The sequence below is a fragment of the Onychomys torridus genome, chromosome X (genome assembly GCF_903995425.1).
Source record: "Onychomys torridus chromosome X, mOncTor1.1, whole genome shotgun sequence".
Classification (NCBI taxonomy): domain Eukaryota; kingdom Metazoa; phylum Chordata; class Mammalia; order Rodentia; family Cricetidae; genus Onychomys; species Onychomys torridus.
Window position 1 is genome coordinate 45,802,663 of NC_050466.1, and position 15,351 is coordinate 45,818,013.

The 15,351-nt window shown below is 35.5% G+C and overlaps 1 protein-coding gene across 10 annotated transcripts in view; it reads left to right on the forward strand.

Moving 5' to 3' along the window:
• Window positions 1-15,351, forward strand: part of Fmr1 (FMRP translational regulator 1) — a 40,737-nt gene that overhangs the window by 3,447 nt on the left and 21,939 nt on the right. For all 10 annotated transcript variants that reach the window (XM_036174342.1, XM_036174343.1, XM_036174334.1 and 7 more), the window contains exons 2-5: window positions 6,342-6,394; window positions 10,287-10,380; window positions 12,832-12,903; window positions 13,284-13,432. In XM_036174342.1, the coding sequence (XP_036030235.1) occupies window positions 6,342-6,394; window positions 10,287-10,380; window positions 12,832-12,903; window positions 13,284-13,432 (368 nt within the window). The remainder of the gene's footprint in view (window positions 1-6,341; window positions 6,395-10,286; window positions 10,381-12,831; window positions 12,904-13,283; window positions 13,433-15,351) is intronic.

Here is a 15,351-nt window from a genome sequence, read left to right on the forward strand (position 1 = left end):
GTTTTGTATTCTAGTCTGAAAATTAGTAAATCGTGTGGGAGACATATGATACAAAATATTTTTAAAATAATTTATTTAACTTTATTTTATGTGCATTGGTGTGACGGTGTCAGATCCCCTGGATCAGGAGTTACAGAGGTTTGTAGCTGCCATATGGGTCCTGGGAATTGAACCCAGCTCCTCTGCAAGAGCAGCGAGTGCTCTTAACTGCTGAGTCGTCTCTAGCCCAATACAAAAGTTTTTATTTCAAATTATAATGGCCAGTATCTAATTCATTATTATGTGTAATTATGCAAATTCATAAATATACTGTCATATTATACTTAAATACCTTAATTTTAAGCTTAGCATCTGAGAAAAGACTCCCATTAACAAAGTATTGTTACCATAAGTAGTAATTATTTAATATACCGTGTACAGTACAGTCAAGATGTTTTTAATGCCAAGCATGGGGGCTTGCACCTGTAATCCCAGCACCTAGGAGGCAGAGACTGATGGATCTCTAAGTTCCATGCCAGCCAGGGATACATAGTGAGAACCTATCATTTAAAAAAAGGGTTTTCTTGAAGCCATTAGTGCCCAACATGTCATTTTTATATACATTGACCTGTAGCAATCAATGTTATATCACAAATGAACTTTCACAAGCTTTAGAAACGTATAAGCCTGCATAAAATGCAAATAAACTCAAATTCATGGTTTACTCTGAAAGCCAGCAAACTTTGAGTATGGATGTTAATTTGAATGTTGAAAAAAATAAATGATATAAATTACCACATTTTATCCTTCCACATCTACATACCTTTTTAAGATTTAGTATCTTTGTGAAAGCAACACCCCACCTTGGAAATATGCATTTTCCATTTCCATACTCGCATATTCTGATGACCTCAACATTTTAATTATGTGCAAAATCTAACAGTGTAGTACTTGGAAGTTCAGATTCGGGCCCACTCTAGGAGATGATTGTGATCATGGTTGTGCTAATAGTTACCAGGTGTGGAGTCCTAAGCACTGCTTTGCCTCCATTACTTAACTTTCTCCCACTGTTCTCATTTACATTGGGATGTAGATATATAGGGAGATTAGATAATTACTAATGCTTGTCAGGGTGCTGAAAGTTTTGGATCCAGGATTTGAAATCAGACTTTTGACAATGAAATGATGAAATATAGCTTGAAGAAGTTAAATGTATTCTATTTCCTGACCACTTTTCAATTTCATTGTCTTTGTTCATAGTTGTTATGACATTGCCTTAACATCCCATAACTACAGTTCTACGATGAATTTTAACTGTGGACACAAAGATGTCATGAATCTCCAGTTTATGTATCAGTTTTCTTTTTTATTAACCCTTCTAGTTTGAGATATTGTGTATTTTTTCCTATAAATTCTTATTAAGGAAAGATGAAGTTACAAGTCTTTGACCCTGCTGTGACATTTGGGGTTTTTTGGGGTTTTGTTTGTTTGTTTGTTTGTTTGTTTTTGTTTTAGTTAAGGAACTCACTCAACTTGAAAAGTATTTAACTTATATGAGCAGCATATAAACTTCAGAAAAACAAGTCAGTGGATACTGTTTTCTTTGTGCTTATGTTGTCTTTGATCAGAGTGAATCATATTTTCCTTAGAATTTGTGGAAGAACTGTTGCTAAGCTTTATTGTTCATTCCATTACATTGCTAGTGCCTACACGTGAAGGGAGGGAATAAAACTCAATGTATATATGAAGGCTTGAGTTTGAATCATACATTTTATATGCCCCTGTACCATCTCTAGGAGGGATATTTTAAAATGCTATTAAGCTATCTCTGCATTACACATTCTGTTATAGGTCTCTATTGATAATGTAACATTTAAGTGATGGTTAGAGGACTACAGTGAAGCTTATAAAATGACCTCTTGTGACCAGTTCTTCCATGTTTTTAAGATAGTTTGTTATCTTTTTAAGTTACTTCATTTTATATGTGTGGGTGTTTTGGTAGGTGCTGGGAATTGAACCAGGATCCTCTGGAAGGAAGAGCAGACAGTGCTCTTCGTGGAGCCATTTTTCTAACCCCTAGTATGACTTCTTCACACATCTTAAAACCTAAGATGTATTGAAGGAGTCAGGGAGAATAAAAGTTTACCCAAATAGCACTGAACTTTCTGTCTTTTGTGCTTCAGTTTAATAAAGCAGTGTTTGAATTAAATTAGTTTGAATTAGTTCTGGCTAGGATGACTTAAACTTTCTGTTTTTCCCCTGGTGAACAACCTTAGTATGTTTGGTCACTGCTTTTTTTTTTTTTAAACCACTTTTTTCTCCAAACCCTGAAGTCTTTTTCCTTTTTTTTTTTTCTTCCCAGAGTCAAAGTAGCCATATAGTATTTAGTAACTTTGTGGAAATATCCCTTTCTTTTTCTATCTTATCTTTAAGCCTCTATTTGATCTTTATGACTTTAGTTTACTTTTCCAAATAGCAGTCTGGATCCTGTCATAATTATGAGTGGCTAAATCTCATCTCTCCTAAGGAAAACATTAGCACTATTAAGTACCTGACATCCTGTGAAGAACATCAATTTTTAGTCATGCCTGTAAGAGCTTCTGGTTTGATAGACCTATTAAAGCCTTTTTTTTTTTTTCTTTTTCAAGTACAGGGGGAGAATTTAGCATTCTGAAGTACAAAGGCATTTATGTTTTTCAACTTTTATGAAAATTACATATGTGAATAATTTCATTACAACTTTAAGAGACTACTCTGTGTCCTTACTTTAAAAATGAGGAATCTCAGATTCCCAGATCCTGTAGCCGTTTTATGATAGAGCCAACCAAGATTTTGAGCCTATATTTAATTCACAACAAAACTCAACCTCTTAAGTTCTCTGATCCCAGTGATAGCCCTACCTGTCAGATGCAGTGAAGCACTCTTTGGGCATTCATTCAATCTTCCTTTGAATATATCACAGAAATCAGCCTGTAGTTTTTACAAACACCAACTTAGCATGATAGCAAAGAATCGCAGCAAAATAAAGTTATACATGTTGGTAGGTGAGTTGATAGCTCTCTAGAGGAACCTAGTGAATGAGTTAGAGAAGCAGAGATAAAAAGCATCATTTTAAGAAGTATGATGAAAACACATCGAAATATATGGAACCTGTGAAGGGAAGGTTTGCTAAAAGACCTTAGAACTAACAGGATGTATTGTCCTTAGTATGTGTGCAGGCCAGAGTTCACTGATGAGATTCCTTTATTCTGCTTAGTACTGCAGCAACCAGAAGGTATTATATGCCTTCTATATTCAGTTAATATAGAAACAGTGACTAAAAATGACTGATTTTGAAACAACCGTGCCAATATCCATACATAGATAAGCCTCATTAACTCAGAGGCAGTGGACCTGTTGGGATGTGATGATTACTCAAACTATTTCTGACACTTCATCCAGAATTACATTCAAGGACTATGAAAACATTTCTTTTTTTTTTCCCTTTTTCCCTTTCTCTCCTTTTTAGTTATACTATTTACAGCTTTCCTTTGAGAGAATGCTTCATTTTTAGGAAATTGGCAAATGTACTGAATGCATATGATTAAATTGGATAATAACTTAGGCAAGTAAGGAGAAAAAAGAATATAGCCATATAGTCATAAGACAAAGGGTGACTTTTAAAGAGTGCTTTTATGGTTGGTTTGGAAACTTTTAACACTTGTAAATATATTAAATAAGTAGGATTTGCTATAATAGCCACTGAGCTATCCATAGCTCTTGAACGCTCAAAATGTGGCAGGTGAATGGTTGACTGAATTTAATTGTAATCAATTTTTAATGTAAATAGCCACAGATTACTTCTGGTTGCCACAAACAGCACAGTTTTAGGCAAAGACTTTGCTTTGCAAAGGACAATTCTTCACCCAGCTGTACCAAAGTTCAGTTTGCTGTCTAAAGAGTTTAACATTTTCAGTATATAGTGCCCTGTAAAGAACTAGTGTTGTGCTGTTGCCAAGGTGTACAAACAAACATCATACAACTTTCAACAAGGATGAGGAAGCAATTACCTTTCCTTAGTAAACGAAAGATAATGAAGGTCTTGGTTTTAGTTTGGAATCTAATGATCTTCCCCAGAAATAATGTTATTAACTTGGTATTAGCTATTGTGTGAGGACAAAGGACCCCTGGGCATGAAATGGGTATCCTTCCCCTTCTCCATAATTTTACTCTGTAGTATATAAAACCAAGAACCTGAGTGAACAATTCACATAACTTTTAATTCAAAAATCAGACACTTTTGTTGTTAAATAGGGCAAACAAACAATCTCTTAGCATACTAAAAGCATGTTTGCTTATGAAACAGGATACATTCTAAAGTATGATGAGTAGTATTGAACTAGAGTTGTTAAAATGGATAGGAATTTTAATAATTTAAATAAATCTGGGAAATAAGCAAGATCAGATGGGTGGGAAGAAAATTTGGGTTCCTCACCATTTAAACCTGTAACTATATTTGAGTATATATGGTGATATTTTATTTGTGCTTTAATAAATAAAGCTTGCCCGGAAATCAGAGGAATAGGAACAGCCATAAGTAAACTAAGAAGTCAGGCAATGGTAGCACATACCTTTAATCCTATCACTTGGCAGGCAGGAATCTTTCTGGATCGTTGTGAGTTCAAAAACCACGATGGAGGGGTTGGGGATTTAGAGTGCTTATCTAACAAGCGCAAGGTCCTGGGTTTGGTCCTCAGCTCTGGAAAAAAAAACCAAAAAACTGGAAACAGCCAGGTATGGTGGCACATGCCTTGAATTCCAACACTAGTAAACCATGGAAGTCTGGAGGTCTGTACAGACAGACAGGAAGTGACAGAGCTTGGCAGGAAGAAGAAGTGATGTAGCTGGACAGAGAGAGTAAATCAGATGGCAGAACAGCAAGGCATGTAGGCATGGGTAGACAGGAAGTAACTCGTATTTGGAAGCTGCCGAGTTGGTGAGGTAAGGTTAGCTGTGGCTTTCCCTATTTCCCTGATCTCTCTCTCTCTCTCTCTCTCAGTTTTTCACCCCTATATCTGGCTCCATGTTTTTTATTTAAAAAGACCGTTTTAGAAATTCATCTACAGATATATATGTATGTATGTAAGTGCGTGCGTGCGTGCGTGCCTGTGTGTGTGTGTGTGTGTGTGTGTGTGTGTGTGTCCTTATATATTGTTGTGCTTGCTTCCTGCAGCTTTTGGACTCATATTCCATGTTCCTTTAATTTCCAACTGTCTGGGTTCTCCATTGTATCTTTGGCTTCATATTATTCAGGGGCTCCCTATAGGGATTTTATCCCTCATACACATATTGCTTACTTGGCCCCCAATATTTCTTTTGCAGTTTGGGTTGAAATTTCCATCAAAGCAGGTGAATCACCAAGGTGTGCCACCAAAGACATATTGGTGAAATGAATCATAGTCTCAGCTTTCTTATTGATGATTTATTTCCAGTCTCAAGCTGCTTTTTGTTATCTACAATTTCATTCTTGCTTCTTCATTCTCCAGTCTTTAGCTAATCCTTCCTTATACTTAAGGGTCAGTAGAAACCTCACCTTTGCAATATAACTCCCTTATCAAAGTAACAGCACTGCCAACAAAGAGATCTTTTACCCAGGCTTGGAGAGGAATATCTTAGGCAGCAGTCCACTTAATAGATGTTCATTGAGTGCATTCGAAGTATTTCCAAGATAATAGTCCATACTAAATTTAACTTAGTTGTACTTTCAGTCTGATTTGGATCCTAAAAAGCAAATAGAAGATAGATAAGTGAAAAGAGGAACGTGACAATAGAGCACTTGTGGAGGTTATAGCTTATCTTTACTGCTAGGCATGTGGTTCTAGAACAAGTTTCTTAATTTTTAAAAATGTAGCCTTAAATGTAATGACCAGTGTAGCTAGCTCTTTAAAATGCTAAACTCTAAGGCAATTTTTCTTATTTAGTGTTGTAACTATCTATATTCCTAAAACCTAATATATAGTATCAGGCAAAATAGTTACGGTGAATAAGTGAACACCAGAAACTGATTTTTCAAACAAAGATCCATTTTATTCCAATTTTTTATTTTGTTTTGTTTGTTTGTTTGTTTTTGTTGTGTTTTGTTTTTTGCTTTTCAAGACAGGGTTTCTCTGTGTAGCTCTGGCTGTCCTGAAACTTGCTCTGTAAACCAGGCTGGCCTAGAACTTAGAAATCCGAGATCCGCCTGCCTCTGCTTCCTGAGTGCTGGGATTAAAGGCATGTGCCACCACCACCTGAGACTCATTTTATTCTTAAATATCTCTAAAATTTAACTTAAATGGTCTCCAAGCTTAAAATTTAGTTAATTTGTTGTATTTTTCTTCCAGGCATTTGTAAAAGATGTTCATGAAGATTCTATAACAGTTGCATTTGAAAACAAGTAAGTTTCTCACTATATAATCATAATGTTGAAGACTTTGAATATTTTATACCCATTCATTTTTTTTTCTCATTTTCTTAAAAATGAAGTCTTGTTTGAGTGTTTTTCCTATTACCAAACAAGAAGTTTCCAAAGAGCTCAGTATTAAATCAATGGAAGGCCGTCTCCTGCAAATGACTTCAGAGCTCCTTACTGTATAATGCTTATCCTTCCTTGCATTCATTTGATTATGAAAAAAGCCACATTCTTCTCTACTATTAGCTGAGAATTTAAATAGCTGGAATATTGGTAATTTTATTGAAAGTTGAAAATGTAAGAATTTGTGGATATTTACAAAAAATGGTTAGAGTTTTACAGTATTTTAATTATATAGTTTATTTTGCCAGGAATTGTGTTTCTACATCAGATTATTTTTATTTTCATATATTTGAATCAATAATAATGACAGGTAATTTTTACTGCTTTCTGTTTCTAGATCATAAAACAATACTTGAAGGTCTAGATGTATGGGCTGTGTAAAAAGTCAATAGTATAGATGCTATCATTTTATTGGAGAAAAATCTATTTACTAAATTTGAGTGCTAATAACCGTCTTTTAGTAGTAGCCAATTGAGACACTAAAGTAAATATAATTTAGTGCTGATGCTAGGATTTTGCTAACTGTATAGAGTAACATTTAGCTTTTTTGTACCATAATAATTAATAGTAATCCAAAGCAGGCTGAAAATCTGTAGATAATAAAGTAGTATAGTGATTGCTTAGAACTTATTAGGAGGTGGGAGAGAGGCTGTAACTAAAGTAAAGAATTTTTGTTGTGATAAAAATGTTCTACAATTCACTAATAATAATTGTATTTATCTGAGAACATACTACAAACTATTGGTGAAATTAAGGCAATTCCACATTTAAAAGGGAGGTTTATTTTGTGGGGTAACTTACAAGTGAAGGGATAGGTTATAGGGTCTGGGAAAGGTGAAGTGCAGTCTGGTGGTGTTCTCTGGAGAACTCTGCTCGGTCTACCTCTAGCGTCCAGGAACCAGGAACCAAGAGAGCTCCCGCATCTGGATATCGGGTCTTCAGGGGTCCTTTCTCAGCTCCGCCTTATAGGCATGACAGTTACCGAAGCCTCAAAGTGGGTGGTATTTCCAGGTCAAAGCTGGAACAGCTACCCACTGCAACAGACTATTGAATTGTACATTTAAATTGGTGAATTATGTGCTTTATAAATTATATCTTAGGAAATCTCCCAAAATGCAGTCTGTGACATACTAAGCAGTAAACACAAATGCCTTGCTTCAAAAATAATTAAGAAGAGACCTGCAATTTACTGTTTAGAAAAATCTGAAATTAGACTGTAAGCACAAATACTTTTAGCTAGGAATAGGACAAAGTAATAACCTTTGCCTGATACACATTTAGAAGGACATAGATGAAAGGATTGAGAATAATAAACCATGTTCCGTGCTCTAGACTAATAATGCTAGTCTCCAAGTTTAAATAATAGAATACCTTTCTCTGAATGCCTAAAGACAAAAGTTCCATAGTTGCCCTTTTACTTTGTTAAGTATCCATCATTACACAATAGACAACTATAATATCATATCTCTACTGAAGGAATCATTGATAATTTGGGGAATAACCTTTTAGTAATTAAACTATTTTTATTTTTAATTTTGTGCATGTATGTATATCTATGTGTGAGTGTGGTCAGTATGAGTGTAGATGTTGATGGAGGCTAGAAGTGTCATATCCCCTCTGGAACTGGAGTTAGAGGCAGTTCTTAGTTGCCCAACAAGGGTGCTAAGAACCAACTCAGGCCTTCCGCACTCTTAACAGCTAAGTCATACTTCCAGCCTCATTGTGATTATACTTTTATCTGCTTATTTTCTTCACTAGTGAAACACTGTTTTCCAAAATGAGCATTTTGATTTAACTACTCTTAGTTTCTCCTGTGGAGTATAAACTATTAAGCAGACTCCTTGTTATTCTTCATGTGTTTCTTTTTTGGTTTTCCATCTAAAAAGGGGGGTGAAGGAAGAGAAAGATTCATCAAGAATACATGAAAAAAAAACACACTCAGTATTTTATAGAATAGGATTCCTTTTATTTAGGAAGAAAAGCTTGTTTAGGTTGCTTAGTTTTTAACCTTCCATATTTAATGCCTTTCTTTGAACAGTAGATTTGAATCTGTGTATGTAAAGAATTAAAGTCGTTGTCACTTCTTTGGAATCAAGAAATTTATATTTTGCATAGTATGCCTTACAGGTGAAATTTACCAATCAATTTGTAACATGTTAAAAGTCACTAGTTATCAATAGGTATAAAAAGGATGTTCTGTTTTAACTACATTTTTTCTGATATATTCATGAGTCACAGAGAAGAGTAATTTCATCATTATAGTTGTATGTTTTCTCCAGACCTGCCAGACCCTCAGAGTCCCATGGCCCACTTATGAAATAATCACTGAGAAACTTAATATTAATTATAACTGCTTGGCCATTAGCTCAGGCTTATTATTACTGCCTAGCTCTTACAATTAAATTAACCCATAATTCTTACCTATATTTAGCCATGTGGCTTGGTACCTTTTCTCAGTTCTGCCTTGACATCTTGCTTCTTCTATGTCTGGCTGGTGATTCCTGACTCTGCCCTTCCTCTTCCCAGAATTCTCCTCATCTGCCTACCCTGACTATACTTCCTGCCTGGCTACTGGCCAGTCAGCATTTTATTAAACCAAGAGCTTTATCCCACAGCACATCATTTAACAGATTTTCACAAATTCTGACTTATTTGTCCTCTTATATAATAGTTCTTTTTTGTAAACAGAAAAAAAGACAAATTAGCATTCCTCAATAGTGTTTTACTAAAATTTCCTGTATCAAAATATAGGCATTTTATGAGTCTGAAAAGGTTACTCAGCAGTTAAGGATGCTTGCTGCTCTTACAGAAGACTGGAATTCAGTTCCTAGCACCTGAAACTCTAGTTCTGGTGGATCTGATACTCTCTTCTGGCCTTTGTGCATGCATATTCACAGACATACAGACATATATATGCACAGAAAGTTTTCAATAAATCTAAATAAATAGGTGTTTTACACAGAACAGATCTCAGTATTTTCATATGAAAAAGGTGACTGCTCTAATGATTGAATCATCCAGTGTCTTTATAAAATTTGTTGCTTAGTATTTTCTGTCTTTGCAAGTAAAAGCAAAAAATGTATTGGCATCTTAGAACTATTCAGTATTATTTTGGATTAAGAAATGTAGACAATTTAATTGAACTTCTGTAGGCTGTCTCCATTGGGTTTCTATGGTTTAGGAGACCCCCCCTCCAACCCCATCCATGTTTATACATCATACCGATCAGCATCCAGCTACGCATGGCAAGAATAGACCACCTCGTGGGATCTAAAACTTAAAGGGGGAAAAGTGAGTTGAGAATTGCTAATATGCTGACTGCCATTTTGCTTGGGAAGTAGAGGACAGTTTCTGTGGTTATGGAATGTGGTTGTAATTATTTTCTAAGTAGAACTGTGTTGATGATATTACTAACAATTACCAATACTAATTTAAACATCAAAGGAATTTCTATTGTGGACTTTAAAAGTCTTAGAGTTGAAATTATTAGGTGAAAATACTTTTGAATAACAGTTTTGATCTGTTGTGTTTAGAGAAATTCTGTGTGGAAGCACAGGTTGCTATGCTGCATGTAGACTTTGTTAAAATGTCTGTTCAATGCTATTATGCACCACTCATCAAAAACTGGCCATTTGAAGGCATTTGCTTCTTTAAAACAAAGAGTTCACATTTAACCAAAGTTGATTGCAGCATGGTCACTGTTTCCATTAAATACCAGAAGCATGTCAAATGATGATACTTTGTTTATTTGCAGCTGGCAGCCAGACAGACAGATTCCATTCCATGATGTGAGATTCCCACCACCTGTAGGTTATAATAAAGATATAAATGAAAGTGATGAAGTTGAGGTGAGTTACCCCAGCCATGAAATAACTGAAGGACTAAAGGCATATGTTTATTTAATTTGCTTGGGCTTTTAGAATATACCTTGCTTTAAACTACCTTGAGTGTTAGAATTGAAATGGGCATATTCTTTTGAGTATCCCTTTTAGTTAATAATTTGAAATGATATATGGTGCTTATATTGGACTATTTCAGCAACACTCTCAGAAATTATCTTGTCACTGTCCCAAATTCCTTTACTCATTAGTATACTCTTGCCTCCATCTCTAAATCTTTGTTTAGGTAATATTTTTTCCACTTGTTACTGTCCACTTTTTAAGCAAAATAAATTTGTAAAAATAGTTTTACAAAGGAAAGTAATACTAACAAGGCATGATGATGATTTATGCCTATATACTAGCACGTAGGAGGTGGAGGCTGGAAGATCAGGAGTTCATAGTTTGTCATCAGTTATATAGCAAGTTAGAGGCCATTCTACGTATATGAGATCCTTACCTCCAGAAACAAATTTAAGAAATAATTCTAGAGCCAGGTGTGGTGGCACATGCCTTTAATACTAGCACTCAGGAGACAGAGGCAGATGAACTTCTATGAGTTCGAGGCCCACCAGCTCTATATAGTGAGTTCTACAACAGCCAACTTACAGAGAGACCTTGTCTTAAAAAACAAACAAAAATCTATTTAATAGATTAGTAACCTAAGATTTATTTTAGTATGGTGAATCTTTCTGATATATACTTTTCAAACCTGTATCTTTTAGATCACATTTATAGTCCAAATGTCCTTTTACGGGACATACTGTGAACTACCTGTTCATTTACCATTGAGCTCTTAGAATAAAAGATGCTGTTGAGACTTGATCAAATCATTGAATTTGTGATTCTGTACTCATTGAAAATTGGTTTTGTATTATACTTTGTACTTACACTCTTATATTTTTTGTGGTCTCTTGCTTCCCGTTTAACAGGCCTCATTTTGAGCTGCTTTTTTCTTCTGCAGGACTTAGGATAATGCCCCTTTTTTTGTAATTTCATTCATATTTGTAGTGTGAAGAAAGCAAATAAATAGATACTTGTTAGAGATAATAAATGAAGTTAGGTCCTTAAATGCTACTTTTCCACTCTGGATGTCAGAGGCACATCAAAACAGGGCAGTCTCTTGCCTTTTATAAGATTACATTCTAGCTGGAATAGCTAATGTCATAACAAGTGAAAATTAAATGAAGGAAGAGAAAACTAAATAGAAGATAATGCAGGGGCAGCAGTATGATTTCAGAGTCTAGTTGGAGAAGGTCTCTGAATGTCCAAACCTCTATTCTCTCTACAATTTAAATGAGAAAATAGAATAACATTTATTTGCTTGAAAATGTACTTAGTGTATCCTGGGCTTGGCTTTGCAAAAGATCTTAGTTATAAATAAAGATGTTATCTAAACCTACAGGTCTTTAGGCTGTGGATATGGCTCAGCAGATAAGGGTACTTGCCACCAAGGCTGAGATCTGAGTTAGATCCCCAGAACTTGTATGGTAGAAGAAAATAGGCACCTGAGGGTTGTCCTCTGACCTCCACAAGTGCAACCACACACTTACATCACCAAGTAAATAAGTGTATTTGGTTGTTTTTTTGGTTTGTTTTTTTTTCAAAAACCCTCTTCTGTCAACGTCCCTGTGGGCTGCAGGCTGTGTAAAAGCAAAGATCAGTTTGTTTATTTTTTATTTTTTTTAATTTTTTTTAATTTTTTTTTTTTTTTGGTTTTTTGAGACAGGGTTTCTCTGTATAGCTTTGTGCCTTTCCTGGATCTCACTTGGTAGCCCAGGCTGGCCTCGAACTCACAGAGATCTGCCTGGCTCTGCCTCCCAAGTGCTGGGATTAAAGGCGTGTGCCACCTTGTTTTTTATTTTTTATTTTTTTGTATGTTTCTATGTAAAGGTTTTGGAGGGTTTTTGTTTTGTTTTTTTTACATAGTTGCATGATGGGTAAGGTACAATGAGATGCCTCATAAAACTTACCTGGGGAGCTACTGAGATGGGCTGAGTGAAAAGTAAACTTAATGAACAGGTAGTTGTAGCTGGTATCTGTAACTCTGGATTAGTTCTACATATTAGAATAAAACAAAATGATGTTTAAATGATTTCAGATACAATTTTGTAGCTCATTAAGTACCTGTAGATAAAAAAAATCTAACTATGTTATGGATGTCAGCTTTTCTCAAATGTCCATGTTGAAGTACTAGGTATTACTAACATAGAGCAAAGAGGTAAGCAAAGTGCTTTTAACATGAGTTCTCAGGTTGTTTCCAATTACATATCTTTGTCTAGGTCAGTATATAGGTACAGTTTGGTTGTAGACATGTGGCATATGATTTCAAGATAAGTGAGAAGATTTCCTCAATGTCTGATGTATGCGGGTTCTGAATTATGTTAATCATACATACTCTGTTTTGTAATTTTTGTGTAGGTTTATTCCAGAGCAAATGAAAAAGAGCCTTGCTGTTGGTGGTTAGCTAAAGTGAGGATGATAAAGGGTGAGGTAGGAAAATGCATATTTGTTCATACTATTTACATTTTCTAAACCCAGGTACTTCATTTTTATTTGAATATCTATTTTTATTTACTACCTGATTTTAAGTCATTTTATGAAAATGCCTTTATTATAGGTTTACTAAATACTATGTGTTTCCATTGACTAAAGTTCCCCCTCCTCTGAGAATTTCTATTTCAAAATGGTAGTAGGAGCTAGGCATGGTGATCCATGCCCTTAATCCCAGCACTCAAGTAGCTAAGTCAGGAGGAACGGGGGTTCAGGGTCATCCTTGGGCTATTATGACTACCTGTCTCAAAAAAATAGGAAAAGGTATATTTTTCTGTTCTTTTAAAAAATATAGCTAAGAATGACTTTATTTCTCTCAGTTTTATGTGATAGAATATGCAGCATGTGATGCTACATATAATGAAATTGTCACAATTGAGCGTCTACGATCTGTTAATCCCAACAAACCTGCTACAAAAGATACTTTCCATAAGATCAAACTGGAGGTACCAGAAGATTTACGACAAATGTAAGTTGATATACGAAACATGCTATATGAAAAAATGTTGGGAACATGCAAGAGTATGTATTTTTACAAATGTACAAGTATACAAAGGTATACATGGGTATGTATTCAAGTTAGTAATTCAGAGTGTTAATTTTAAATTCAGTGAACTTTGGCAAAAGTAGTTTGGTTGCAGTGCAGAAGGAAAAAATGTTTTTTCCTAGTTGTATAATCAAGCATGTCTTGTATTTGTTTAAGCTTACCTTATATATGGCTAAAGTGTATAATATACATCAAGTTCTCTAAACCAACTTTTTCATAATCTTTTAAGATTTTGAAAATGACAAAATGATAATTCTATCAAAACTCACGACTACAAAGTTTTCTCTTGATGTTTTCCTTTTAGATAAAATATTTTCAGAAAAATACATACTAAATTAAAGCCGAAGAGGCTTGGAAAATCTTGTCTATAATCTTTTATCTAGACTGATGTTAAACACTTCAGATAAAAGATTGATTTTTTTAAAGGTACAGTAAGTCTGATGTGTACTTCCACCCTAGGCAAGTGTCACATTATTGTTCAGAATACATAGAAATCCTCTTTTTAATTCTAGAAATGATATATGCAACTCATTGTTATATATTTCCTGCTCTCTTTCAATGTACTTAGCTACTTTTACTTTAAAAGAAAAAAGAACAAGAGACATTCAAATACCCTGTTGTAGTTGTTTGTTTTTTACTCCTTACTCTTTGGGGGACCCACCTCCCAGTTCTCAAATAAATATTCACGGAGACTTATTCTTTCTTATAATTGCCCAGCCTTAGCTTGGCTTGTTTCTAGCCAGCTTTTATTTATTTTTTAAAAAATGTTTTATTTGGGGTTGGGGATTTAGCTCAGTGGTAAATCCTGGTTCAGCTCTGGCAAAAAAATATATATATATTTCATTCATTTTACATACCAGTCAAAGATTCCCCTCCTCCCTCCTCTCACCCCTCCAGCTTTACCCCTCACCAGCCCACCCCCCACTCCCTCCTGCAAGAAGGTGAGGCCTCCCATGGAGAGTCAGAAGAGCCTGGTACATTTAGTAGAGGCAGGTCCAATCTCCTTCCTCTGCCTCAAGGCTTTGCAAGGTGTCCCTTTTTAGTTAGTGGGCTCCAAAAAGCCCACCCATGCACCAGGGGTGGATCCTGATCCTACTCCCAGGGGGCCCCTTAAGCAGATCAAGCTAGAAAACTGTCTCCCATATGCAGATGGCCTAGTCCAGCCCCATGTAGGCTCCACAGCTGTTGATCTAAAGTTCATGAGTTCCCACTAGTTTGATTTGGTTGTCTCTGTAGGTTTCCCCATCATGATCTTGATGCCCTTGCTCATAGAATCCCTCTTCTCTCTCTTCCACTGGACTCCTGGAGGTTGGCCTGGTGTTTTAGCCAGCTTTTTGTAACTTAAATTATGTCATCTACCTTTTGCCTCTGGGCTTTACCTTTCTCTGTTTCTGTATATCTTTTCTTTACTTCTTATTCCATGTCTGGCTGGGTGGCTGGCCCCCAGCATCCTCCTCTCCTTCTTCTCTGGTTCCCCAAACTTCTCCTCCCAGATTTCCTCTTCTGTTTATTCTCTTTGCCTGCCAAACCCGCCTATCCTTTCTCCTGCCTTGCTATTGGCTGTTCAGCTCTTTATTATAACAATCAAGGGTTTTAGGCAGGCAAAATAACACAGCTTCACAGAGTTAAACAAATGCAGCATAAAAGAATGCAGCACATCCTAAAATAAGTTTATCTCCATAAGTTTCAGTTTGGCACATGAAAAATATTGGCTTATTTGTAAACAAAATCAGGAATTATACAGAAGACAGTGATTCCCCTAAATGTGCCTTCTTTAGCAATCTAACCCTAACAGCTATTCCTTAAGAGCATAACTGTTTCACCAGTTGTGGTACATGCTT